The sequence below is a fragment of the Brassica rapa genome, chromosome A06 (assembly GCF_000309985.2).
Source record: "Brassica rapa cultivar Chiifu-401-42 chromosome A06, CAAS_Brap_v3.01, whole genome shotgun sequence".
Classification (NCBI taxonomy): domain Eukaryota; kingdom Viridiplantae; phylum Streptophyta; class Magnoliopsida; order Brassicales; family Brassicaceae; genus Brassica; species Brassica rapa.
In genome coordinates, this window is record NC_024800.2 from 6,053,120 (window position 1) to 6,080,749 (window position 27,630).

At 38.3% G+C, this 27,630-nt stretch overlaps 8 protein-coding genes across 10 annotated transcripts; 5 read left to right on the plus strand and 3 right to left on the minus strand.

Annotated features, from left to right (window-relative positions):
- Positions 1-3,802: 3,802 nt before the first annotated feature.
- Positions 3,803-6,952, plus strand: LOC103872302 (CDP-diacylglycerol--serine O-phosphatidyltransferase 1). Of its 2 annotated transcripts, none has more exons than XM_009150648.3 (13): positions 3,803-4,041; positions 4,296-4,470; positions 4,561-4,626; positions 4,707-4,766; positions 4,854-4,944; positions 5,041-5,095; positions 5,169-5,248; positions 5,379-5,495; positions 5,577-5,661; positions 5,745-5,836; positions 5,925-6,178; positions 6,363-6,451; positions 6,537-6,948. In XM_009150648.3, exons 2-13 carry the CDS (start codon positions 4,313-4,315, stop codon positions 6,662-6,664), a joined length of 1,275 nt encoding a protein of 424 aa, XP_009148896.1. In that variant the 5' UTR covers positions 3,803-4,041; positions 4,296-4,312; the 3' UTR covers positions 6,665-6,948. The 2 variants fall into 2 exon arrangements, with proteins under 2 accessions (XP_009148896.1, XP_033128877.1); XM_033272986.1 differs by having other exon boundaries at positions 3,822-4,041; positions 4,311-4,470; positions 6,537-6,952.
- An 894-nt stretch (positions 6,953-7,846) lies between these two features.
- Positions 7,847-9,077, plus strand: LOC103872303 (cytochrome b-c1 complex subunit 6). Its single transcript, XM_009150649.3, has 5 exons — positions 7,847-7,954; positions 8,071-8,103; positions 8,446-8,530; positions 8,649-8,738; positions 8,835-9,077. Coding segments are annotated over exons 2-5 (210 nt in total). The 5' UTR covers positions 7,847-7,954; positions 8,071-8,101; the 3' UTR covers positions 8,868-9,077.
- A 2,641-nt stretch (positions 9,078-11,718) lies between these two features.
- Positions 11,719-14,933, plus strand: LOC103872305 (loganic acid O-methyltransferase). Its single transcript, XM_009150651.3, has 4 exons — positions 11,719-13,474; positions 13,573-13,870; positions 13,944-14,305; positions 14,376-14,933. The coding sequence occupies exons 1-4, from the start codon at positions 13,292-13,294 to the stop codon at positions 14,721-14,723; spliced, it is 1,191 nt and encodes a 396-aa protein (XP_009148899.2). The 5' UTR covers positions 11,719-13,291; the 3' UTR covers positions 14,724-14,933.
- On the minus strand, positions 14,774-18,649 carry LOC103872304 (vacuolar-sorting protein BRO1). Its single transcript, XM_009150650.3, has 8 exons — positions 17,900-18,649; positions 16,847-17,797; positions 16,602-16,691; positions 16,429-16,497; positions 16,197-16,337; positions 15,980-16,028; positions 15,642-15,745; positions 14,774-15,475 (listed from the first exon to the last, which is right to left on the minus strand). Exons 1-8 carry the CDS (start codon positions 18,566-18,568, stop codon positions 14,978-14,980), a joined length of 2,571 nt encoding a protein of 856 aa, XP_009148898.2. The 5' UTR covers positions 18,569-18,649; the 3' UTR covers positions 14,774-14,977.
- Positions 18,650-18,815: 166 nt separating this feature from the next.
- On the minus strand, positions 18,816-20,610 carry LOC103872626 (fruit protein pKIWI502). Its single transcript, XM_009151058.2, has 5 exons — positions 19,899-20,610; positions 19,527-19,626; positions 19,284-19,379; positions 19,133-19,216; positions 18,816-19,043 (listed from the first exon to the last, which is right to left on the minus strand). Exons 1-5 carry the CDS (start codon positions 20,372-20,374, stop codon positions 18,981-18,983), a joined length of 819 nt encoding a protein of 272 aa, XP_009149306.2. The 5' UTR covers positions 20,375-20,610; the 3' UTR covers positions 18,816-18,980.
- Positions 20,611-21,109: 499 nt separating this feature from the next.
- Positions 21,110-23,671, plus strand: LOC103872306 (protein DETOXIFICATION 12). Its single transcript, XM_009150652.3, has 8 exons — positions 21,110-21,127; positions 21,216-21,626; positions 21,739-22,283; positions 22,356-22,442; positions 22,522-22,578; positions 22,668-22,906; positions 23,116-23,321; positions 23,409-23,671. The coding sequence occupies exons 2-8, from the start codon at positions 21,357-21,359 to the stop codon at positions 23,442-23,444; spliced, it is 1,440 nt and encodes a 479-aa protein (XP_009148900.1). The 5' UTR covers positions 21,110-21,127; positions 21,216-21,356; the 3' UTR covers positions 23,445-23,671.
- An 80-nt stretch (positions 23,672-23,751) lies between these two features.
- On the plus strand, positions 23,752-24,777 carry LOC103872308 (fasciclin-like arabinogalactan protein 19). The gene has a single exon (XM_009150654.3). It carries the CDS (start codon positions 23,866-23,868, stop codon positions 24,595-24,597), a length of 732 nt encoding a protein of 243 aa, XP_009148902.1. The 5' UTR covers positions 23,752-23,865; the 3' UTR covers positions 24,598-24,777.
- Positions 24,762-27,630, minus strand: LOC103872307 (pinin). 2 transcript variants are annotated; one of them, XM_018660016.2, is made up of 10 exons: positions 27,472-27,630; positions 27,286-27,381; positions 27,142-27,207; positions 26,892-27,047; positions 26,675-26,791; positions 26,460-26,531; positions 25,900-25,983; positions 25,714-25,814; positions 25,370-25,454; positions 24,762-25,294 (listed from the first exon to the last, which is right to left on the minus strand). In XM_018660016.2, the coding sequence occupies exons 1-10, from the start codon at positions 27,547-27,549 to the stop codon at positions 24,920-24,922; spliced, it is 1,230 nt and encodes a 409-aa protein (XP_018515532.1). In that variant the 5' UTR covers positions 27,550-27,630; the 3' UTR covers positions 24,762-24,919. The 2 variants fall into 2 exon arrangements, with proteins under 2 accessions (XP_018515532.1, XP_009148901.1); XM_009150653.3 differs by having other exon boundaries at positions 26,892-27,056; positions 27,472-27,629.

A 27,630-nucleotide genomic window follows, 5' to 3' on the forward strand; every position in this document is an offset into this window, starting at 1 on the left:
ACTGGGTTTTTTTTTTCTGTTAGAAATGAAACGAGTTGAAATATATTATTAACAAAACTATAGAAATAGAGTATGTATACTTGTTCTCGAGATCAAAGACGTACTAACAAATGAGGTGAAATTAAGAACAAAAAGGATTCACAAAATCTAACTACTCACCAAATGGTTGTGTACACACATTTAGATCGAAGACATGAACATCAAAATATATAAATACTATTTAAATACTGTTTATACATCCCAAAATATTTAAGGTACTTGAATCTTACAAACCCAAAACTGACAGATCAACAAGAACAACTGTAATAGCATATTCACACTAGAAATTGTAATAATTACAAATTTTGAATTTTGGATACCTAACAAGAGTTCACGAACCGAAAGAGCTCCGTCCACAGCCGTAGAAACTGGTGGTGGTTGCTGCATATCCGCCACTCATAGCCATCTTCCGCTGCTCAACGATTGCCTTTTTAGGAAATCGATGACTAAGTCGGACTAAATCTCTATAAATCTCGAGATATTACAATAAATAAGACGACCAGAAAACATAAAGGAGAAATATAAGGTTGGAGGAAGAAGAAGAAGATTAAATAAGAAAGAAGGTTGGAGTTATGTTTTCGATTTCATCAAGCAAATTAATTCTTTAGTGATGAGCTTCAATCGCGTTTTTTCTTTGATTTCAGTACTTATCTCGTTGTGAGATGTAATTTGGGTTTCAAATCTGACAAAAGACAAAGAAAAGAAAGTGAGAGAAAGAAAATAAAATTGCAGCCAAGAAAATAATAACGAAAGGGTAATTCTGGGTTTTTCATATGTGGAAAGATGAAAATGTGCATTGAAAGAAAAGAAAAGTGTGCCGGTAGTTATAACTGTCTTAGAATGATATTTCAAAGATGAAAAGTGACTATGTATGTAAATCTTTCTTATTTATTGGTGGTGATCACCTACTCCAGTTATCGTGTGGTGATAAAACATTGAATATAATAAAGTAATAATACAAAGAGCATCTCTTGTTTTTTTTCCATACTTGGTTGGAGAAGAGGCAGGTAATGCAGAGGCCATTCATTTCAAGCATATGATGTGGCCAAACGGAAGCCATACAAGTTTAACAAATAATGCTGTTGAAAAAGGCAAGTCGCACTCCTAGCTGAAGTAATCAGACCAATAATATCAGATGGATCCAACTTGGGCCTAGTACATCAGTATGGGCTCAATTACTTTTGTTTTGCAGTACTTGATGGCCCATTTTGTTGTCAGTTATCTTTGTTTAGAAACATTGAAAGGGGTTATTTTCTCATCCTTGTCATCTTTCAATTTTTGTTGTTTGCTTATTAAATAGCTCGAGTAACTTAGTTACATTATTACTATTCAATTATTCACGATTGGGCTGGTCATTCTAAAAACTGCAAACGTGACAAATACGCATATAAACTTGTTAACGGTGTTACTAGGTCAAATTGATTTTAGACAAGTTTATAAGTTTTAACTTGGCATGGGCCTCTGCCACTGCCGTGTCCATGGACATAACAAATATGCACAAAAGCCATACTTATCTATGTTTGTAACTTGTAGGTATATTCCTTTATTGATATATACGGTTACTTCTTCTACATGCATTTTCTTGTTGAACATTTTTTGGTTTTTTAGTGAAGTTTGGGTAATTTTTTTTATTCTACGAAATGAATTGTTAGTTTCTGTTTAGGATCTATAAAAGTGAGTTAGGTTCTAGAAAATGCAGCTTTACCAAATAGATTGGAAAGAAAAGGATCACGTGATAGTTGGATCTAATAAGAGGCAATATTAATTGGTGGTTAATGTAGCATTTCAATGTACCGATTGACAAACTTCTGACCTGAAAGCAGCAATTTATAAGAAGAAGATATGTTGTGTTACTGGTGGCGTTGCAAGCAATTAATGGAGATAGTTATGCGATATATATATTATTTGTGAATATGTTTGTCGCATTTCTCGTCGCACTATATTGTATTCACTGAATTTGCGAGTGAAAATTTTCTAAGTTTGACCAGCCAGTGAGAGAGGAATCATTTGATTTCAGTTCTTGTATTTCATGATCTTTGACTGAGTGATCAGAAAACTTCGAAAACATAATAAGTATGTCATTAATTATCATAAAGAATAACAAACAAAAAATGACCAAACTCTAGGGGTTGGTGGTCTTAGCAATTAGGAGCATGTGGGTGGATCAGACATATATGCATATAGTAGAAACTATAATTAAAGTCGTCCGGACGGAACCATAAACAAGAATGGACCACTCTTGATGCTTGTCTTCATGTGCTAACACTTATACTTGAGACTGACTATTTTGAGGTTGTCCTTCCTCACATCATTTCTAGATGTAGACCACACCTCCCTCTCGTTTTACCATTTACGTGAGATTAACTCGCTTGTGTAGTAATTCTATGTGTTACAGTTTCGTCATAATCATAGTTCTTACAGGGTGGTATGCACTTATGACGAAAGCATTATCACACCATTATTGCTGTCAATCAATATTTGGTAATATTATGTAGCGATAATAGTATATAGTTAGAGCTGTAATGCTTTTTATTCTGCCAATCATTACTACCTCAATGATTTCCGAATATCATCAAATCATTATTCTTAATCCCTCTAATCTAATCCCATCATTTACTTTGACCCTAATCATTATTATCTCTCTCACACACACGCTTTTCTTCTTGTACTATTCCTTTACTCTAGATATATCTTCACTTTCGTTCCTAAGATTCCTTCTAATATCAACTTCTTTTTGTTATTTTCAAAACCCATTGTTTATTATTTGTTAATTATTACTAGTGAAAAGGTTAAAAAAAAACAAAGAGAGAGAGAGAGAGGAGGGTAATGTTGTGGCAAGTGACTACAAGTGGCGTCTCCATCTGCATGTTCTTCTTATAAGAGTGAGCTGTTTAATTTGTTTCTATTCAAATTCAACTTATTCGATATTTCCTCAGTGTTTAAAATTTTACTCGCAGTTATGTGATCTAAATCAAGAGGTAGATGCATTAGTTAGGGTTTCAGTTCTCTACATTTTATACAAGTATGGTAGAGTTGATTGTGATAGCTTTTATGCATAGCTAGACATGTCGATATCAAATACTAAATGACTTTCATTTCCTCCTTTTTGTATTTTTTTTGGTCATTCAGTAAAATCAAAAATAAATGATTATATACTAACTAGGGTTGTTATTCTCTGCTTCTCCGTTGTACTTTTGGGAATATCTGTCAAATCAATTATTAAACAAGAAAATGAATGTTACAAAAAAAAAAAAAACAAGAAAATGAATATACTAACAATTGATGTGTTTCATTTGGTTGCAATGAAACAATCGCTTTAGCTATTGCAAAGCCATTAATGTTTGAAGTTATACTTTCCCATCGACCCATACTGTATATCATATATTCAGATTACTCAAAACCTCAATCATGGTGGTCTGTTTAAACCACATGTAATTTGCTTATTTTTTGTTCGTAATTCAAAATGATCCTTTTTGATGTTTATTTCTTCTAAATTATAAAAAATTTATTCATAATTTTTATTTTGACAAACAATATTTATAAGGTGGTAGTGACGCACTGACAACAAGACGTATATATATATATTTATTAGGTAGTATATATATATTTATTAGGTAGTATAAGCAGACGAATTAGGTGAAAAGGGGAATAAATGGTGAATAAGACATGAAATAAAAATTGTTTGAAATAGTATCATTTGTCTGTGATAAATTAGACAAATACTAACATAATAATAATATACTCCAATAAATCGATGAAGAGGGGTAATTGTGGAAAAATAAAAAGAAGGAAATCGTGGGGGAAAGAGAGAAAAGCAGAGTCGTTTTCAGATCGTGAATGAAGCAGAGAAGCGTATCTCTCTCTCTCTCTACTTTGACCATTCCTCTTCCTTTTTATTCCTCCTCTTCATCATCATCATCTTCGAGCTTCCTACTCCGATTCTTACTTCTTCTTCTCTTATCCCATTAATCAATCAACCTCTCTAGGGTTCTTCCTCTTCAGGTATCCAAATCTCCTCTCTTTTTTCATTTTCTCGCCGACCCATTTCGTTTTTTTTGTTTGTATATCCGCTTTTTTTTATTTTTTTACATAAATCTTCTTATTATTGCGTCTGCTTTTTTTTTTATAACCTCTGCAAAGACAGAACCTTTTATCTGTCTCTCTGCTTTGTACCTTGTACCTTCCTCTCCCTATCCACTCTATTCTCTGTCTTTCTCCTCTCTCTCTGTTTTGGTTTTTTGAATATAACTTTGCAGAAGCTGGTTCATTAGCCATGGAGCCCAATGGGTATAACAGGAAAGAAAGAAAGAGGGAACCTTTTGGGAGAATGAATGGTAATGGTGATGTTGACGCTGAGCTTGATCCATGGACTGCATGGGCTTACAGGCCTCGCACTATCTCCCTTCTCCTCATTGGCGCTTGTTTCCTCATGTGAGTCTTCCTTCTCCTCCTCCTCCTCCTCTGTCTCATTTCTTCTGATCCTCAAGCTTTTTTTTCTTTTTTTTTTTTGAAATGAATTAGTTGGGCTAGTGGAGCTCTTGATCCTGAGAGCACTACTTCTGATGATCTTGTCACTTCTGTCAAAAGGTTTCCTCTTTCTCTTTACTTTATGTTTTTTTCTTCCTCATTTGAATCCATTTATTGACACTACTATGTTTCTTCTCTAGGGGAGTGTGGGCTATGATTGCTGTCTTTCTTGCTTACTCTCTGCTTCAGGCACCTTCAACGTAATCTTCCTTTACCTTTTGTGTTTATTTGCAATGATGATTACTTGTACTACTCCTGTCTTTAATAAAGTTGTTTCCTTTATGCAGGGTTCTTATCAGGCCTCACCCTGCACTCTGGCGCTTAGTCCACGGAATGGCCGTTATTTACTTAGTTGCACTTACTTTTTTACTCTTCCAGGTTCACTTCTTTATACCTTTACCTATACTTGTGATGTTAGTTTTCTTGTTTTTAGTTAGCAAACTCTTAATAATTACAAATAATTATCCCTCCCAGAGACGTGATGATGCTAGGCAGTTCATGAAGTTTCTCCACCCTGACCTTGGAATAGGTAAATATATATATATATATTTACTGCTGTTTTATTCACCACTTATTCTTATTGAGTTTGCTAATGTTTGCAGAACTTCCTGAGAGATCATACGGTGCTGATTGCCGTCTTTATGTGCCTGATCACCCAACAAACAGGTTTAAAAATCTTTATGTATGGTATCTTCTCTCTACAACTCTCTCCTCCTTTACTTTTTTAAGAACAAAGTTGTCTTTATCATAGGCATAGCCTTTGTATTATTAATCTAAAGGCTTATTATGCTTTTGGTTTACAATTTTTCCAGGACACTATATTTGACGAGTTTTTCTTGGCCCACATCTTTGGATGGTGGGGAAAAGCAATTTTGATAAGGAACCAGCCGCTTCTGTGGGTGCTTTCCATTGGTTTTGAGTTATTGGAGGTTGGTCTTTTGTCTTCCTTCCCTTATGTGTTTCCAAGTTTTAATTTGATACCAGTAATAAGTATGTTCTATGTTCTCCAGCTTACTTTTAGGCACATGTTACCAAATTTCAACGAGTGCTGGTGGGACAGTATTGTTCTTGATATCCTGATATGCAACTGGTTTGGTATGATAACTCACCTTGTCATTCTAAATCTCTTGCATCTAAATTGTTATGTAGAGCTGAGTAACGTTTTATAATGTTGGTAGGGATATGGGCTGGAATGTATACAGTACGCTACTTTGATGGTAAAACATACGAGTGGGTTGGCATTAGCCGCCAGCCTAACATTATTGGCAAAGTAAGGTTTTGTTCATACACATGGTTGGTTCCTAGCTGTTGTACGTTTGATGAGAGTTTTTGATTTTTTTTTTTTCTTTTCTTCTCAGGTTAAAAGGACATTAGGGCAGTTCACACCAGCTCATTGGGACAAAGACGAGTGGCATCCACTGCAAGGACCTTGGCGTTTTATTCAAGTGCTCACTCTTTGCATCATCTTCTTAACAGTGGAGCTGAACACATTCTTTCTCAAGTTTAGCCTGTGGATCCCTCCTCGAAACCCAGTGATTCTCTATAGGCTGATCTTGTGGTGGCTCATAGCGATTCCAACAACGCGGGAGTACAATTCATATCTCCAAGACAGGTATAACTATTAGCCACTGTGATATTGGTTTGGTGTTAGTTGAAATATAGAGTCTTTTTATATAACTAGTGTTCTAAAAATCGGCCTAGGTGCCCGATTAAACAATAATCTCGTTAAAGCGATTAACCACCGCCTAGCAATTTCTTGAACATTGTATATAACTAGTTGTTTTGGTTATTGACAGGAAACCTGTGAAAAAGGTGGGATCATTCTGTTGGCTGTCACTGGGGATATGCATAGTAGAACTTCTCATCTGCATCAAGTTTGGAACTGGTAAGTTGTGTTGCTTAGATATGTTCTACTTTATTCATTTTAATGTTACTTATGGTTACATGCTTGTGATGTGACACAAAAACAGGATTGTACCCAGCGGAAATGCCAGTGTGGGTAGTGACGCTATGGGGAAGTGTGGGACTTGGGCTTGTGGCCTTCTTGATGGGTTGGACATGGAAGATTCAGAAGACACTCGAGAGAAAGAGACGCTAATAAGCTCATATATTATTGTTGCAGCAGAGGTGAGACAGTCAAATGCCATTGTAGGTTTTTTTTTGGTTATTTTGTAAATAGGGGAGAAGAGAGAACAATGTAAATGCAATTTTCTTTTAGGGATAGTTGTGTGATATTTACATTACAGAGCTGTTTCCAATCAATTCTTTCATGCATCAAAATTGCATTTCATTGATCTTTGTTCTCTTCTACTCAAACTAGCAAACATGTTTGGTTTGAATGGTGTAACATGTTAGTAACATTAATATCATCAATGTTGGTTATCAATATCATTCACAGTCTTTTAAATTTAACGCACGTTTTGATGCATTTAAACCAAGTCAGCGCCAACGAGCGTTATTATTACTTCTACTGTCAAATGTCAATCTCCACATTGATTTTATTGACATTAAATGCTATTATCATTGAAGATATTCAAAGCTGTTGTCTTCTTTTGATTTGGTATGTTATATAGGTACCACGACATAGATAATACTCATACCTACATATGGCTATATCATAATGACGCAACGACATTCTTTGTTACATTTACATATATTTAAATACAAAATAGTAACAGGCTAGGCTGTCTTGAGATCAATGCAATCGAGTATTATATCCCCCTATTATTCTGTGTTATCACAATCAACTAACTAGTTTTCTTTCTTTCTTGTACGAAAATGAAAAGAAAAAAAGACGGAATCAAATTTGATATTGGTGGGTGGATAATAATATTAAAGATTGTATGACGTGCCGCCCCAACATGTCACATGTGTTTTGATCTTTCTTAGGTTTGCAAAAATGTTAAGTTGGCATCTAGACTCCGACAATGTTGACCATCTTTTTATCACTTTTCCAACATCATATTCTATTACAACTTCCTTAAAAGCCAAAAAGATGTCAGACGAAGTCTTATGTAAAACGAATATGTCGTCCTTACAGGGAATCTTGGGAGAATCTGGTTTTCGAGTTTTAATGGGCTTTGGGCTTTTGAGATTGTAATTTTTTTGGGCTTACGTCTATCAGAGGCCTATCGAGAAATTTAATGAAATGAATCTGGAGCCATAAGAATATGTCGTCATTATAGGGAATCTTGGGAGATTTTCGGGGTTTTAATGGGCTTTGGGCTTTTAAGATTGTAAATAGTTTGGGCCTAACGTCCATTAGAGACCTGTGGGAAAGCGTAATGGAATGAATCTAGAGACATCTAAAGGAAGACTGACTCAAAACTCAAAACAAATCTGTAGGGTTCGTTGTCTCCTTAAGGTCTCGATCTCCTCTCCAGGACAGGTCAGATTTCGCTAAATAGATCTTACTTCCGTTTTGATTTTGATGTTATCTCCTTACAAACCTATCGGTTCTACTTTTTTTTTTTCTCTGACAAGAATCTCATATATGTGTTGCAGTTTCTACAAGCTTCAAATTTGACTTCTCGCCATGTAAGCTTCGACACCATCCTTTTAGGTTGATTACCAATCTATACATCATGCTGAGTAGATAGATCTCATGTAGCTGTCTGAATTTGTTGACTGGAATCATCATCTCCGTTTTTAGATTTGTGCTATATGGTCTGTGGTGGTGCTAATTGAGATGTAGTGTATTATAATGTATCCTTGTTTAAATTTGAGGTGACTACTACGTAGTGTTGTCGTTGATAATCAAATGAACGGAGTTTCATTTTGTAAGAATGACTCTGGAAAAGACAGATTCGTTTTGTAATGCCATCACACGGGTTTGATTTTTAATAAAAAGATGTTTATTTCGTTTTTTAAATATCACAGGGCAGATGAGGAAGTTGTTGATCCAAAGAAGTACCTTGAGGAATCTTGCAAACCAAAATGTGTGAAGCCACTACTCGAATATCAGGTGAACTGATGATGACATTGTTCCTTTGAACAATATACGAATCATGATTGTGTGTGTGTGTGTGTGTGTGTGTGAAGATCATTGTTGACTGATACAGTTTTTTTTTTGTGGTTCTCAGGCGTGTGTAAAGAGAATCCAAGGTGATGAATCTGGCCACAAGCATTGCACTGGGCAGTACTTCGACTACTGGCATTGCATTGACAAATGTGTAAGTAGTAGTAGCTCTGGTTTTCCCTTTGATGTTCACATCATCTCCTTCTTTCTACGTTACAATACTGAGATAAAACTTGAATTTGGATCTCAGGTTGCACCCAAGCTTTTTGCGAAACTGAAATGAAAACAACGCGATTCTGGACACAGTATCTTCTTGAGTTTGCTTCATGTTATTTTTAAGAGGATGTATAAAACGCAGTGGATGTTGAATAACTGCAAACCTGAATATGCCAAATGGCTTTTGTTTCTATCGCCGTCTGCGGTTATTACATTTTTTTTGCTACAGATTTTTTAAAAGTAATTGCATGCCTAATAACGAGAATCTGTCTTTATCTTGGTCTTGATGTCTCTCTAGAGAGGAATCAACAAATTGATCAGGATTGGAGTTTCAATAAAGATAGATTTTGGAGGCCTCTGTTTTTAACCTCCCCGGTAGGATAAACCGCACCAAAGTGTAAGCCTCAACTTTGAAACTTCTTGGGCTTCTAAAGAAACACTCTGATGGGGACGTATAACTAGGGGTGTCAATTCGGGCTGGCCCAGTCCGGTCTAAACCCGCTAAGTCCGTAAATATTTGAGTCCAGTACGGTCCAGTTCAAAAGTATTTTAGACCTAGAATTTAAATCCGGCCCAGGTTTTATAGGGCTTTTGTGGGTTTTTCGAAAGATAGTGTCATCATCAATTTCATCGTTTTATTACATGTAAATTTTCGTAAAAAAAGAGTTTCATTTAAAAGAAAAAAAATATATAAAATGAGTTTAAACTTTTTTCTTTATCACAAATGTTTTATTTTTTCGTATGATTTAAAACATATTATAAAGAAACCAAATTTAATAAAATTTAAATAATCAAATATCAATTATAACTAAATATATAAGAGAACAAAATTTATGATAAACATAGTTAAACGTTTCATACTTTCTATTTTGAAATAAAAACGCATGTTGTACATGAAAGAAGAATGTACATTTGTAAAATTTAAAATGTAACACTCGTAATTATGAAACAATAAAGTGCATTAACAACTTCGATTACAAGAAAAAACAATAATATTTAAAATAAAATATAAAATTTTGGGTTTTTGAACCAGCCTTATCCCAAATGGACTTAATCCTAAAATACCCAATCTCAAATGGACTTAGCCTGAAAGACCCAATTTTTTGGGCATATAAAACTAAGCTCAAACCCGGTAGTTTTTAAGGCTGAGCGGGTTCGGGATGTGGGCTTCGGCCACGTATAACAGAGAAAATGGCCTAACATGAACTTTAAGTGTTTCTTTTTCTACCTTAACTTTGTATATTTCATATTGAACTAAACATAAATTCGAAAATACAACATGAATTTACGCGTCGTACCTTTTTATTCATGAATGTTATACTAGTGCATATTTCATACTGAATTAGACAAAAATCAAAAATACTGCATGAACTTTCAAAATAGTGTTTATATATATTGACGGTCAAAAGTGTTAGTCATCCTTTGTGTGAAGTAGGAGTGGGCGTTCGGATATCAATTCGAGTTCGGTTCGTTCTATACAAATTCGGGTTTTCGGAGTTAAAGATTTAAACCTCATTCAAATATTTATAAAAAAAATCAGTTTGGGATTCGTTTCAGATATTTTTTTGGGTTTATATAACCCATTTATATTATTTAAAATAAAAATAAATTCATATACCATAAATTTCTCAACTATAAAAAAAAATATTACATATAAATTTTAATAATGAATGCCAAAATGCCAATATATAAATCTCAACTATCACTTCATCACTTAATTAGCCTTGTGTATACACCACTTTATACATACAACACATATCAGTTAAGCCTCACACCCTTTTCAGAGATTCGAAAATAGTTTTGCTCTCTTCCACAGTGATAAAGACAAAACTTTAAAAAATCTGACAGAAAAGATCAGGTTTTCTTCACAACTAAAAACGGGTGACTTGCTTGAACAGAAGATAATATTATATGAATTCTTTTTTTTTTTTTTTTTTTGAGATTCTAATGCTTGGTACCATCACAAAGGAACTTAAACAAAAGTCAAGCCAAATAATACCTCAGCCAAGTATGACTATATCCTGTGGATTTACTTCAAGACATCTGAAAATTAGTTTCGGTAGCTGAAATTAGTTTCGGTCTAATAATATTTTAGAAGAAAAATGAATGAACAATGAAAATGAGATAGAGAAGAAAGAGCAGTTAGGTTAGAAGTCTTACTTGTTTGGCAATAAGTTTCGTTAGTTATCTATAGAGTTATTTAAATATAAATTAAAATTTCAAACTTTTGAACCAATCAAATTATTAAAAAAAGTTTCAAACTTTTTGTATAAATAACACATCCTCAAAAATCATTCATGTGACTTCTCAATTAATATATAGGAGGATAAAGCATGGTGAATCAACCAAAATTTTGTTTTGACGTTTTCAAGATGTGTTTTGATTATGGTTATTATTAATTAAAATCAATCAAGCTTCGGCTCGTTCAATTTTTTTTTTAATAATCTCCACTAGTTTAGTGGTGTCGTAAGTGTAGCATTGTTTTGCCATTGATGTCAGTTGTTTTATGAACGAGTCAAAAAAACTTTCTGAAAGATGGCATGCTTATATTTAATTAAGAGAAAAAGACTAGGATAACACCAAATCAAGTTTTTGTTTCCAAAGTAGCACTCAAGGCTCAAAGTCACAAAAATAGGTTTCATTAAAGAGTAAATATACATTTATACCTCTTGGGTTAATTAATCCAAACCTTAGGGTTTAGAGTCAAGGGGTGGGGTTTAGGAATTAGGGTTTAAAATTTTATAAAAAATAAATACTAAAATAAAAAATAAAAATTTTAAAAACAGTTTCAAATGTATTTTTAAATTATAAAAAGAAAATTTGAAAAAAAATAAAAAAAAAAATTCGAAAAAAACAATTTCAAAAAAAAAGAATTATAAAAGTTTCGAATCTGAAAACATATAATCTGAAACTATAAAAAAAATTTCTTTTTAATTTTTTTAATTTTAATTTTATTTATTTTTATTTATTTTTGTTTGTTTATTTAATTTTAAACCAAGGGTATTATGGATATTTTACCCTTTAATGAATGTCATTTTTGTGACTTTCTCCTTCTAGTGCTATTTATGAGACATAAACTTCAAAAGGTGCTATTATTGACAATTGCCCTTTAATTAATAGTATAAGTAATAGATAAAAAGCCTTACTTGTTAAAACTGATAATGTTTTTAATTGGTATTAAATGGCTTATTAATTCTGGGTTTGTTTGGCTTTGAACGTTGTTTTTAAATAACAACTCTGACCAATTCTCATTTGCCTACTATTCCCAATTGATTTGCCGTATATTTTGGAATGATTTAAAATATTTGTGCAATTTATTCTAGATTTTGCATTTATTGAAATTAGTTGTCGGAGAATTTATTAATTCTATAGAATTAATCTAATTTGTTACTACAATTTATTCACATTATTGGGCATCTAAAGTTGGATAACATACTAATATAACTATGTGTCTTTTGAACATGTTTAATATTGAGTATGATTATCATAAAATTAGTAATCTGAATCTAGTATATGTATATAAGAATCAATTTAGATGTTTTGATTCGCGTTAAAGATTTTGACTAATAAAGATAACATGATAAAAAATATGTTGAGTCGACATCCCATCTTGGGAATGATCTTCCATATATGATCATGTGATATATATACTGGAATTATAATTCTTATTTGAATGTCCACACTTTATTTATACTGGTTGTGATAGAGGTAAAAATTGTTAGAATCTAGTGAGTCGACACACTAAATTCAGTTTGGTAGTGGTGTGTCATATGATTGTATCAGGTTCCGATAGTTATCAGATTTTTAATTTAATGTCTAATGCTACAAGCATAACTCTTATATATTGTGTTGTTACCTTGAAATAATATTTTCTATTATAAAATTTTAAAATTAAGATATTCAACAATTTTTAATCAAATAGAAACATTTGCATAAAATATTTTCTATAATATTTTAAATATTTGATTGCTTTAATGAAAACTTAATCAATTTATTAACCTCAGTCTCTTAACTGAGGTTATTAGCTTCGGTTAAGAGATTGTTCTTAGTTTTTTTTAGATTTTAACTAAGAAAAACTAAGGACTGTTTTTTAAATAAGAGATATAAGAGTATCCATAACTGTGTACCCCCATTAAAATTTTTAGAAAAAGTGTTTTTCTATTTTTTAAACTATTTTTTCAGATGTTTTTCAAAAAAAATATATATATAACCAATCGCGGGCCATCACATGTAAGTGGAATCCGCAAATAGTTAAGAAATTCCACAGAATTGATCCTTAGCTAAGAAATTTAAGGGCACCAACAGAAACCTAAAAATCGTGGATCCCATATAATTTTATAATAATTTGTTTTTTAAGAATTCCAACAAAAAATATAAAAAAAACAAAAATCAAAAAAGTATCAAATCATAAGTTAATAATTTTATTTAAGAGACCGGGGTTAACCATGTCCTAAAATTCTTTGAAATAGACCTTTTTCACACGTATAGCACATGGGAGCCGCCGCGTTTAGACTTAATCGTCTTTCCACGTGGCTACAAGTCTTTGTTTCTTATAATTACACACATTCACGCTACAACTACAATGTAGTTTCTCCCACCCTCATACAATACCATCACACAGCCATGAACGGTGGAGACGGTCCTTCTAGCTATGCTCGCAACTCCTCCTATCAGGTTTAGAGTAGATATACATCACCCCCACTCCCCAACCACCTTTTTTTTTTCTTTTATTTATTTATTCTAAGTATACCAACATGTTCAACTGTGTGTAGAGGGGAGCCATTGACGCTGCTGAAGCACTCCTTAGGAAGGAGATCCACAAGCGTCTCGACCTCACCAACCATACATTCTCTACATTCACCATCGCTGACTTTGGATGTTCCTCTGGCCCCAACACCCTTCTTGCTGTGGACATCATCATTCAAGCTCTCCTCCACAAGTTCAGCTCCTCTATGGCTAATGATAAAACCCCTGAGTTTCAAGTCTTCTTCAACGACCTCTCGCACACTGATTTTAATGCACTCTTTGCTTTGCTCCCTCCTCAGAGTCAACGCCCCTACTTCTTGGCAGGTGCATTACTTTACTTTGGTTTTAATCGGCTCAAGTAACAACTCTACTTAATGGTCATAATAATGTTTCACAGGTGTCCCTGGCTCTTTTTATGGAAACTTGTTTCCCAAGGCATCTCTCAACTTGGCCTACTCCTCTTGTGCTCTCTGTTGGCTCTCCGACGTGCCACCCGAACTAAGTGATACAACCTCTCCTGCTTACAACGGAGGCAGGATTCACTACACGGGAGCATCAAAAGAGGTTGCACAAGCCTACGCCTGTCAGTACAAAAAGGATATCACGTCTTTCCTTGTTGCAAGATCACGGGAGCTCGCAGAAGACGGGCTGATGGCATTGATTGTGCCCGGTGTACCAGATGGCTTTCTCTGTTCTCAGGCTTCAACGGGATCCGAGTTCGATCTCGTGGGCTCATGCCTCATGGACATGGCTAGAGAGGTACTTGGTTGTTGGTTTTTCTTAATAACCACATGAACGAGTAAAATGACTCTAAAACACTTTACCGCAGGGACGAATCAAGGAGGAGGATGTAGATAGTTTCAACCTGCCTATCTATTACACAACTCCAAAGGAACTGGAAGAGATCATCAGATGCAACGGGGAGCTCAAAATCGAGAAGATGGGGACACTGGATGGTGTGGAGGCACACGACACCATGCCTGACCTTGAATCGAGGGTCCTGTACCTCAGAGCGGTCCTGGAACGTCTCATTCGCACCCACTTTGGCCACCAAATCCTTGACGAGCTGTTTGACCGCTACTCTCTCAAACTTGCTCAGTCCTCTTTCTTCCTCTATCCTCGAACCCACAAATCCATCATGATATTTACCCTTCTCACTCGCCTTCGTTACATCTGATGCATGTTGTCCAATTTCAACCAATAATAAGGGTTTACTTTGTTTATGGATTAGTAATAATAATGTGTTTACACAAATGATATCACATTGTCTATATTTTGAATATTCAAAGAATTTGAGTCATTATTAAACAAGACTTCATGTTCACTCAAGAAACATGCAAAGGAGATGGATAGATATTCATGAAGTACTCACAGAAAACAAAAAAAAGATAACAACAATAACACAACAGTTTATTGGTTCCACGGTAGAACTCAATGCCTGTAGTATCCACCGCCTTGGTGAGGGGGCTGAGGCTGAGGCGGGTGTAGGTACGGGTTCGGGGCGCTATAAGGAGGCCGAGGCTGCTGTGCCTGGGGATCATAGTACGAGCCTTGTTGCCATGATGGATAAGGAGGCTGTTGCTGTTGCGGGGCCTGAGGAGGGTATGGTTGTGGCGCCTGGCCATGAGGTGCCTGGTACGGGGGAGGTGGACCATAGGGTGGCATAGAGTAGCCAGGTCTAGACACTTGCTCGGGCGGTCTATAGTATGGTGCTTGTGGGTGAGGATGAGATGGATTATGAGTTTCTTGTGGAGGCGGCGAACTTGTAGCAGTCGGCTGATGTACAGATGGGTATGGACCGGAGTTTCTACGATCCTGAAAACTCAGACCAGACATCTGTCGTTGCACATCCTCAATCATTTCTCGGCACTGGATACTCCTTGTCATCACAAAATCACTGCATTGCTGCTTCACATTCGTGATTGCATCCTATTGACACCAACAAAGACAATGTCTCACATTGCAGGGAAAGTAATATCGTATCCTCAATGTAGTGTAAAAATAAGAATTCAAGACCCTCCCAGACAAGTGACATAGTGTAGAGTGAAGACATGCTTATACAGAGGTTGGAACTATAAAAAGAAAAGAAACTCACTTGGAGAGTGACATAGAACTTCAAGCCCTCATTGACATTTTCCTTGATCTCTCGATACTTGGATATAGCCGCTTGAATCTGGTTATAGCACTTCTCTCTGGATGCTGAAGAACAGGGAAACACATAAAACAAATAAGTGGGAGCAAATGAACAGGGAAACACATAAAACAAATGAACCTGAACACAGGAGCATAAAAATGTCATTTTCTTCAAAATCAGAATGTACCAGTTTTATCACAGATTACGCATTAACCAAGATATAACACAAACTACTTTGATCCATTATATTTCTTCAACATTTTTATAGAGTGCATGCAAGACAGTAGCTGCGAGCTCACCTTTATAATCTTCAAGATTAAAAACAGTTGAGAACTCTTCATTTTGAGCCTATAACCAAGGAAAGAAACCCATTATGAGTAGTCAGTTTCTACTACCAATGAGACATGATCACTAGATATTGATTACTATCACCTTACATTCATTGGTTATCAAAAAAGGATAAAAACCATGATGAAAAGTAAAGTGCTACTACAAGAGTGGTCAAAAAAGGTACACCTGAATTTGCCTCAACAACTGTTCTTGAACTTCAATGTTTTGAGAAATATCTTCACAGATGTGATCATACTTTGATATCTCTTTCCTGAACATATCTTCATATGAACCTGTAATCGTCATCAGCTTTGGCAGTATGTCATCCTAAAACAGGTATCCAGTAAAAGTCTAATGAGTTTTGCATTCCAATATCAAGAAACATAATGATTGACCAATCAATAGAAAATTATTTCACCTTTCTTTTCATCTCTTTGAGCATGTCTTCAAGACCTGCCCGCTGAGCACCAAGATTTTCCAGTTGCCTCTGTGCAAAAAGAAACAAAATTGTGAGAATAATGATTCGTGAAAGCTGCCCAAATTCCTTCCTAAGTATATAATCGCAGCTTCACCAAAGGAAATAGGATATACCAGACTCTGCTTCAGAGTTCCCACGATGGCATCCTCCGTTGCATCCAGAGACATCATTGGCTTAGCTAGAGATGGGATGGCAGATTCTATCTGATAATCAAAACAGAAAACCATAACGTCTAAGTGTGTGATTTGAATAGGCTGCACCCAAAGATTTCAGGTACTAGGATAATCGAAACGAAGAACCCTAAGAGACAAGTTTTAAGCCTAACCAAAAAAATATTAAAAAACAAGGAAGTACATACCGGCCTTCGATCAAGAATTGACATGAGGGCGGAGTTCTCTCTCACAGAACGCTCAATCTTCACATCACTTTCTCCAGCTTGTTTCAAATTGGCTGCAAAACGATTTAACCTATCCTGCAAGTTCTTTGTCAGAGTGCTAGACTGAGGCCTAGTCCACCGAGTCCCAAATTGGCTTCTAAATTGAGTATCTTCAGTTGCTTCTTTCTGCAAAAGCTCTTCGGTGTGCACCAACAACTCCTGATTAACCCTCTTCAAATCTCTAAGTTGCTGGAGTTCAGCTTCCAAGCTAGCTGGACCACCACTGATCTGAACAGCTTCTACATCTTCTCTAAGATCAGCCGGAAGAGTTGAGTGACCATCCACAGCAAGAATAGAATCAGGAAGATCCATCTCTTTGAGCCTCACCCGAGTTAGTTCGCTCGCTTGCTGTAATCTCTCCGCCTGAGTCCTAATCACATCATCCACCATCTCAGTGTATCTAGAGAGCGCTTTAGCACTACTATCCGGAACAAGGATGGCAAACATCTTCTCCTTGCTTGCATCCAATATCTCAGTCATGTTCATTGGCTTAACCATTGAGAAAGTCGGAAGCGGAGACAAAGAAGCAGGAGAAGGAACCCTCATAAGGTACACTCTATCGTTTTCCTTGACAGCCCTATCCAAATTGCAACTAATGCTCGCCTCTAGTTTGTTCATGGCTTCTATAAGCTGAGCAGGAGCTCCTCTCGAAGACTTCTTCGCCTCTGCCAAACGGCTGCTTCCGCTCCTCAGCCGAGCTATCTCTTCTGCAATTTCCTCTTTCTCGTGCAACTCCATTCCATACCTATAACAAGCTTCACTATAAAAGAGTGCTGCTTTCATCTGCACATGAGAAATCCAGCCTTTCTCAAAATGATCCTTCAATGGTGGAGCGGTTAACGCAGCCAAAGCTTCCTCGTAGTATATACCAACCTGATTTCAAGCAACCAAGAATTGCAAATTCAAGCTAATCATATATGCTCATACTGAATCAAATTCTAGATCATATACACATTATAATGGTTTTACACTAACCTGTCTAGCAATTTTAGCACAAACACCAGGAGTGCTTCCTTTAGCAATGGTATTCTCAAACACACATTCCTGAGCCTGAGCCAACATGAGCCTCTCCAACATCCCCACGCACTCCACCGACACATCCACGGTGGTGCTGCTCTGCCCGATCGACGCCTTAGTGGACTCGTTATCCCTCAGGTACGCGAACGCCCCCGCCGCACCGATGAAGGCATGCGAAGCCTGACGGCGCCCATCCACGGTGGTGCGATCGTGACCGAGCCCGATCTGGCTGTAAGTAGCGGCGAGGTTGAAGAGAACGGCGGCTTTCTCCAGATGAATGTTCTGCTGAGTGGCCTTTTGCTTCTGCTTGAAGGTGTCGTGCCATAGGAAAGAGACGGCGTTGACGTGGTGCTTCTCGGGGGAGATTGGGAACCGCGTCTCGACAAGGCATAGGGCTTTGTAGTAGGAGATGAGAAGGTCTCTTCTGGCGGAGGGAGACGGATCGGGGACGCGTTCTACGTCGGAGCGGAGTTGATTGAGGGTTTCGAGATCGTCTTCAAGAAGCTGAGCTTCGCGCTCGGAGTAGGTGAAGGTTATGTAGTTGCGGAGAGGACGGTAGAGATCGACTGAGCTCGTCTTCTTCTCGTGGATTGCGAGCATCAGATTGGAGAGCGCCGACGAAGCCATGGCGAATAATTGATTCGGATCAATCGCTCTTCCGATTTTTTTCTTCTCTTTGATCCTTTAACTCCTTATTGACTAAGGATTGATCGTGTTGGAGACGGCATGAAGTCCTGCTCTTAAATATCGAAACGGCGTGCTGTTTAATTATGTGACTAATGCGCGTTGAGGACTAATCTTTTCGGTATTAATGAGACAATTAATGGATGTAGAAACTCAATACATTATACTTTTCCACCTTAACAAAAAGTCATTAGGAAGACCGTTATGGTGTTTATTTTTTTTTCTTCTCAAAATAATAATAATGTTGTGGTGATAAACAATACATATCATTAATCTTAAGGGAATACAAAAATCTAGATGTGTGTGTGTATGAATTAGAGGGGGGCTTTGGTAGCAAAGAATAATCTAATATCTGTCAAAAGTTTTTGAGCATCTTGTCATTTGAGACTCCATCGGCTACAAGCATTGCTGTTATCTCCTGCAAATACACACAAATCGAACAACGATATAGATACATATCTTCTACATAAGCATTTTAGATTTCAAGCAACACAAGACAGTGCATACCTCAGCCATTTGTCTCTGTCCGCACAGCACCACTCCTGTGGCCGAGGGATCTGAAACCTGTTTAGCGGCCCTTGCGAAAGCAGCCTATACAATACATGATCTATATATTAGTTTGATCCACTTTTAGTTAAAGCATTTAGATTGATCTCACCTGTACATATCCGGTCTCCCCTCTCCACCCATCATCTGGCTGTGACAACACCGGCACAACTTTGACACCTGATGATTCCCACTCTTTAAACTTTTCCTGTAAATCGAAGAGCACATGTAAATCCTTCTATAGATCAGATCCAGAGCGTTAGATAGAAAGGCTCTTGCGCTTTATCATCAAAAGATCTTAACAATTCAACTGCTCATATTTTTATGCACTGACAAATGAGGGAATGAACCAAACCTGATAAGCCATTCTTTTCAGGTTCCTAGCCCCGTAATAGAGTCTTACATCAGATCTTCTATCAGCGCCAAACCCTGTCTCAATTAGTGAGCGAATGGGACTGCAGAGAGATAAGAACATGAGAGATTACATTCCAAGTAAAAGACAGTTGCTATAAGTCTCTATCACCACCATCACTAGACCTTGTTGCTAATTGAACTAAGCATCATATAAGCTACGCTCGCAATATCAGTAACCAAATTGAAAGATACAGACTTTGAAAACGTTGTGCACTTAAACCTTTAAGCTAGAACATACTCAGATCATGGAGCCATCAGCTAAGACGATGAACGATCAAACTTTACGTAAAAGACTCTAACTTTAGCCTCTCACCTAATCCCAGATCCAGTGGCGAAAATCAAAACTGTGGAATATTCCTCGGGAGGATCGATCTGATCGACGTCGAAACCATGACCCATGACGGAGCTAAGCTCAACGGTCTCCCCTCTCTTCAACCCGCAGAGAATCTCCGCCGTGGATCCAGCGATGCTCTTGACCAAGAACTCGAACGCACCGCTCGCAGCCGCGAAGGAAGGAGGAGAAGCGATCGCCAGAAACGAAGGCCTCTCGACATCGGGAACGCGGAGCTGGAGATACTGGCCGGGCCGCGTGTAGGAAGCTGCGAGATCCGGGGAGTTGGAAATGTCGATCGAGATGTGGAAAAGCGACTCCGCCGCGGATTCGACGAGAGAGAGAGGAGCTGGGGTCCAGAGGGTGGCGTCGTGACGAACTGCGGCGGCGGAGGAGACGCGGTTATTGCGGGAGAAGCGGAGATGGCGTGTAAGGTGGGGACGGCGCAGGATAAACATGGGAGAGAGGGAGATGCTAAAATGCGCACGGGTAACAGGAGGCGGGAAAGAGAGAGTTGGGCATGGTGGAGATGTGTGTTTTGGGCTTATTGGACCGTCAAAATTAGCCGAAGAAGAAAAAGTCGCCACGAGGTTCTTTTTTTTAACACTTAATTCTGCAACAGGTCTTATGTTTCGCCACGTGGACGGTTAAGATATCGTTTGCTATATCTTCTTCTCGGCCACTTGTTTACTGTAAAGGTTCCCCCAGCCACTTTGATAACCAGAACAAACAAATAATCTAACAACTCTTTGAAGAATGGCAAACTTTTGTTTGATATCTTTTTCGAGAAGATTCCAAGAAATTTTTTACCAGCAATTGGTTTACATTTCCAAACTTGTACACAAACTCTTTACTGATTTTCTGGAACAACCGTCGGTTTATATTCTTTTCAAGAAGATTCTCAAAATCATGGAACTGTGAATGACACAATAATGGGATCAACACTACAGTGAATCAGTGATTTACAAACAGACAAAGGTTAGTACAGAGAAAAGTAATGGAAATGTCAAAGAAACGTTGGTAAAAAGTCATTTTCTCTAAAAGTCAAAACAAAACTCTTTGGGATATACTACAATATATAGACGCGAAAACCTGTCACCCGTGAGCAATTTAGCTTAAAAGGTGATGTAAATTTTAGTATATATAGTAGAAAAATATGAAATTGTGAACCACCCACGACGATGGACAAACAAACAGCAAAATACAGAATTGTGAGTTTAAATGACGTTGGGATCTCATCTTAGACTTAAGCCGCATATAAAATTATTTGTTTACTTGGTTTTGGAAAAAAAATATTAGTTGAACGGAGACATGCAGGCAAGCACACAACAATAACATCATCAACACCGCCTTGTTTGACACTTTCACCACATATAACTCAGTTTAAACATTTTTAAAACACAATTTTCTCTCTCTCTCTCTCTCTTTCTCTCCGGCTAGATGGTGGACGCAGAGAGCAGCGCCAAGGATGTCTTGCTACTATCGGTAGACAGAGTTCAGGTAGTGACATGGAGAGATCTGCGAGACGGATCATTCACCGAAGAACTCAAACGTCTCATCTCCTTCGCTGCTCCTATGGCTGCTGTCGTCATCGCTCAGTTCTCCTTGCAGATCATCTCTATGGTGATGGTTGGTCACCTCGGAAACCTCGCACTCGCCAGCGCCTCCTTAGCTTCTTCCTTCTGCAACGTCACTGGCTTCAGCTTCATCGTATATGCTTGCTTACACCTCTAAATTTGAATATATTCACTTTATCTTTGTTATATTTAGTAATCAAGAACCTTGATTGTTATTATTTGTTTGCCTCTGATGCTACTACTAGATAGGATTGTCATGTGCCTTAGATACTCTGAGCGGTCAAGCTTACGGAGCTAAACTCTACCGTAAACTAGGCGTTCAGACATACACAGCTATGTTCTGTCTCACACTAGTATGTTTCCCTATCTCTATCATATGGTTCAACATGGAGAAGCTTCTTGTTTTCCTTGGCCAAGACAACGCTATTGCGCACGAAGCCGGCAGGTATGCCGTCTGGCTCATCCCTGGGCTCTTCTCTTACGCCGTTCTCCAGCCCCTCACTCGCTACTTTCAAAACCAGAGCATGATCAGACCCCTCTTGATCACCTCTTCTTTTGTGTTCTGTCTCCACGTACCTCTCTGCTGGCTTTTGGTTTACAAGTCAGGGCTTGGTTTCCTAGGTGGAGCCTTGGCTATGGGTTTGTCGAACTGGCTCTATGCTATTCTTCTTGGGTCTATCATGTACTTCTCCTCTTCTTGTTTTGAGACGCGTGCGCCTCTTACTATGGAGATGTTCAGTGGCGTTGGAGAGTTCTTTAGATATGCTCTTCCTTCTGCTGCTATGGTTTGGTATAATTAATCACTTTTCTCTGTGCCTTTCAACTTCTCAATATGGTAATAAACTATTTTCATGTGTTGCAGCCTAGAGTGGTGGTCATATGAACTCATAATATTGTTCTCTGGACTCTTACCCAACCCTGAACTGGAGACTTCTGTGCTCTCTGTTTGGTAACACTCCCCCATTGCATCTACATTTCATTTTCTTGTCACATTCTTGAATAACAAACCTATTAACAATCATGTGCAGTCTCCAAACAATTGCGACAATCTATTCAATACCACTTGCCATCGCGGCTGCTGCAAGGTTAGAGCTATAGTCCTTACCTAAGAGAGCTGAAGCATACTTGATTCATATGTTTTCATTTTCATAAGTGGATTATTTTGCATGTGCAGCACAAGAATCTCAAACGAATTAGGTGCTGGAAACTCAAGGGCAGCACATATTGTGGTCTACGCGGCAATGTCTCTTGCAGTTGTGGAATCATTGATAGTGAGTATGTCTCTGTTGGTAGGAAGGAATGTTTTCGGATATGTTTTCAGCAGTGACAAGGAAACTGTTGACTATGTTGCAAAGATGGCTCCGTTGGTCTCTATCTCTATCATACTAGACGGTTCACAGGGTGTTCTCTCAGGTCCTATTCCTCTATTGTTTTACTTAATCTCCAAAGTGAAGTGTCTTTTACATGTTATATACTAATCCATCTCTTATAATTTGCTTCTGGATCCTCACAACATAGGTCCATGTCTTCATGTTGTTCATGTTGTTGTCCTTCTTAATCCAGTCATCCCAAAGTTATACTCTTCTCTGCCACTACTAACCCTGGTTTAAAATGGCTAGCAGGTATTGCAAGGGGATGTGGATGGCAACATATAGGGGCTTACATCAATTTAGGAGCTTTCTATCTATGTGGGATACCCTTTGCAGCAACTTTAGCCTTCTGGGTTCATCTGAAAGGTGTTGGCCTTTGGGTTGGAATACAAGCTGGTGCCGTTCTACAAACTTTTCTGCTAGCTCTTGTCACTGGCTGCACAAACTGGGAACACCAGGTCCATTTCCTTTTCTCATCTCTCCTTCTTCATGACTTGTTTTTACTGTGGAATAGACTTTCGTTGAATAACTTTTTTGAACTCTAGGCCTTTGAAGCAAGGAAGAGAATGGCTTTAGCCTAAAGGTTAAGCCGCCTGCCCCAAGAGCATCTAAAGATTACAGGGACCACGTTTTCCTCAAGTTTTACCATTTTGGTAGCAGTTTGTCGATGTATGTTACTTCAGGACTAGTAGTTGCTGCAAAATAACGAGTCTTTTTTTTGTAGCAATACTTCATTACGAGTGTACTGGTGAGGTCGTTTCATTCATCACCATCATATCTTTTACTGGAATCAGACGGTGTTCTTTCATCAGCTTGTAAGTAGATAAATCTACAAGAAACTAGTAATAGCTCAATAATCAAATCTCGTAAGCGCGGGAAACTAAATAACAAACTCATAACCGCCATAACGGTCCCTTCTCTACCCTATATAACAAACTCATAACCGCTTTCTTCTTCCTTCTTCCATCTTCTCTCTCTCTTCAACCTCGCAAGTGATCAACAATGGCGACTATCTCGTTCTCCTTCGCCATCTTTCTCGTTGCTCTCATCCTCTGTTTCCCTCATCCTTCCGCCGGAGTTCCTCTGGAAGAGCTGGAAAGAGCCATCACGGTGCTCCGCGTCAGAGGCCGAGCTCTCTTCGCCAACGCCATCGTAACCTCCGATCTCTTCTTCGATTTACTCTCCGCCGAGACCCTCACACTCTTCGCCCCCACCGACTCCACGCTTTTCGATCTCGACATGACTCGTTCTTTCTCCTTCTACGTTTCCACCCTCCGCCTCCACTCCGTACCCGTCCGCCTCCCGTTCTCCGATCTCCGATTCCTCCCCAACGCCACCTCTCTCCCGACGCTGCTTCCCTCTCACCACCTCCTACTCAGTAAGTCTTCTTCGTCAAACGAATCCGTTTGTCTCGACGCCGTTCGCATTCTCCTCCCTGGTTTGTTCTACGGTCAGCATCTCGCCGTACACGGTATCGACGGTCTTCTTTCGCTCACGACTCCTTCGTCTTCGGAACTTTCCGTTGATTTGCCTCCCGTGGTCGATTCGCCGGCGGAGTCACCGTATGCTGTGGATTCGAGATTCTCGCCGGCGCCACAGCCTTACGCCTCCTTTCTTGGTCGTACACCAGCAGAGACTCCGAGGGTTGAAGAAGTTTCACCGTCGCCGTGGAGAGAAGGCATGATCGTAGGCGATGAAGGAGGTCCGTTAGATTGGAGGAGTAACCACTTCTGATGGACACGTGTCGTAATCTCTGCAAGTGGAGATTTAGCTGTAAACAAGTCATTTCTTTTTCCTTGAGAAATTTGTAATCTTTGATTTTGTAAACACATTACTCGTTCTTGAGCGTTAAAGCTTGGAGTTTCATAAGTAATAATAGCTTTTTTAAGTATGCAAAGTTAAGGCCAAAACTAGTTGATATATAAATTAAATCACAGCACAAAGGCAAAATCCCTTTTACAATAACCATAGTCCAGCATAGTCTTCTAACTCGTAAACTCCAGGTGTCCTATAACACAAGCATCAAAGAACAACACACGCTAAGACCTTTGACAACCTACTGTTCAATTTCTCCTTCCGCAGTATCAGTTGCCACTTCTTTGTCGTTTCCATCTCCCTCTTCCAGTACATCATCCATTGTCATTTCATCCTCCCCACCATTGATATCCTCTACTTCATCTTCTTCATCTTCATCCCCTCCTCCACCTCCAGGTATCTTTCTTTTCTTTGGACCGTGTTCCATTATATGCGTCTCTAACTCCTTATCCATTGTTTCCTGCAAATTCATATCCCCGTTGTTTGCTTTCCTCGCCTTCCTTGCGTTTTCCCACTTTTCCAGCTCTTTCTCCACATTACGCAGATATTTCTCTTCTATCTCCTTTTGATACTCACTCACGTCTTGTCTCTTTGCCGCCTTCCATTCTAAGAATGCCTGCGTCACCAATTACATTTCAATATCACATAGCATGCATGTCAAAACATTACATTCACAAAAACTACACTTTACCTGCTCTTTGCGTTGCTCCGCCTCAGTTGTATCTTCTTCCAAAGGCCTCGTTGGTGCATAGTATATATGTGGCTCTGCTTTGGTCCTGAAACAGCCGTCCACATGCAATCAAATGAAAAGGATGTTAACAAAATACCTCTATATCATCTAGCAATTTCTACCTATGGCCTTGGCCATCAACATCTTTATGCACGTGAATGGAAACTTATCTTTGTTTCTATTAAATTGTTGTGAATATGCACACTTTGGACCGAAATTAAAAATAACCTGCACATAATACACATCATTAGGATTCATCATGCAGAGGAAGTAGGGGTAGAGTGGAAATAAAAACAGCAGCTCACCTTATAAAATTGCCAAGTTTCTTCTTCTGCTCACACCACCTAAGGAATAGCAGTTCCAACTCTTTTTGTTCTGCCTTAGCAGCAACACGGGCTCGAAGCGTCTGATTGACAAGTTAAATTGTATATCAGAACGCTATACACAAGAATGCCATTTGGAATAGAAAGTACGAATAGCTGGGTGCTTACAAGATCTCTTCTCCTCTTTTCAGTCAGAGTCTCACGCTCTTGCAGCCTCAGTCGCTCACTTTCTTCACGAGCCTTTTGCTCAGCCTATACGAGTAGGAGGGATACACGGTTAATGCATTGTAGAACTATGAAAGAAGTTTAGATATAACCTCACACCTAACTGGACATATAATGATAACTTATACCTAACATCTTAGCAACAATATTATTATCTCCAAATAAAAGGCCAAGAAGATCCAATTCCAAAAATAAATCATATCGAGATAGATTTAAGCTCCTTTACAAATGCCAGTCATGTAAATAAACTAGAGGCCAATCCTGTATTGGCTAGAAGATGAAGACTATCACATCCAAGTACAATAAAGTGACGGTTCCCCTCACTAAACAGCAATAACTTAGAAAAATATCGCGTATCTGGGTTTTAAGTAGACGAAGACTATCACATCCAAGTACAATAAAGTGACAGTTCCCCTCAATAAACAGCAATAGCTTAGTAAAATATCTCGTATCTGGGTTTTAAGTACGTGAAACAAGCCATGAGAACATGAGTCTGTGCTTACCTTTTGTAGCGCAGCGGACCTTCGAGCATAGGCATCTGTTCCAGAAAGCTGTTTATCTTCTTTTCTGAACCTCTGCAGAATAAAAAGGAATGTAAACAAGTGAGACTACGAAAATTTTGAATAAAAGAACGACATATCTGCCATGGAACAAGCTAAACCATGAGGGACTAAAGAACATGAGCATAAGAGCAATGTCCATGTAATGAAAAAAATACCTCCAAAGTCCCTAGAAGATTCCCCAGCATTCTTCTGTTCCTATTAACAAGTTTAGGATCCTCATTCTTAGGTAGATTCCTTGGTGCAGGCTCAGGCAATTCCATAGCTTCAAAACCCTGATAAAGAGCATAGCGACAAAGACTATTGAGTAAACTCTCACTATGCCAAAAACTAAAGAGACGATCTTTGCAAGAACTGCACGTGGGTATTGATTACCTTCTTGACCCCTCTATGTTCTGCATCCCTCTGAGACCAACTTCCACGACGATGACCATCTAGCTTCCTGTCCCTTAGATCAGAGTTCCCATTTTTACCAGCTGAAACATGAGTTTCGTTGCCATCATCAACCTTACTAACATCCTCACCTTCGACCTGAGTCTCCTAATAGTTAAAAAAAAAACACTTTTTTACAATCTAATAATAAGAATGCATTACTTTCTGAACAAGAGAGTCTTCCTTCAGATACCTTAACAACGGCGGAAGACAATCTCCGTTTAGCAGGAGGCTCATCCTCTACGTCATTCCTCTCCGCCTTCAAAATCAAATAAACCTATTATTAACACAATTCAAAGAAGAGAACTATATGAAGGAGAAAGGAAAGTGAAATTACAGGTCGAAGAAAGCCTCTACGGGGTTGGTTGCGAGGACCAGCGCCTGAGAGTCCTCCTCGTCGGATTCCACGAGGATCGCGAAGCCTTTCCGTAATCTGATTACGATATAGAATCGCCGTCAAAAAAAAAGAGAATTGGAATGGAGATTTAAACTGAGAATGAGATTGAGGTGGAGATGATTGTACCTCGCGCTGCTGACGGCGAAGCTCATCGATCTCGTGCCGTAGCACTTCGGCGGTTTTCTCCAAGGCGGTGTCTCCCATTGTCGCAGCTGCAAAGAAGTTCACTCGAAAACCCTTGCAACTTTCTTAGAAGAGACGAATATTTTTTTATATGGGCTTTAG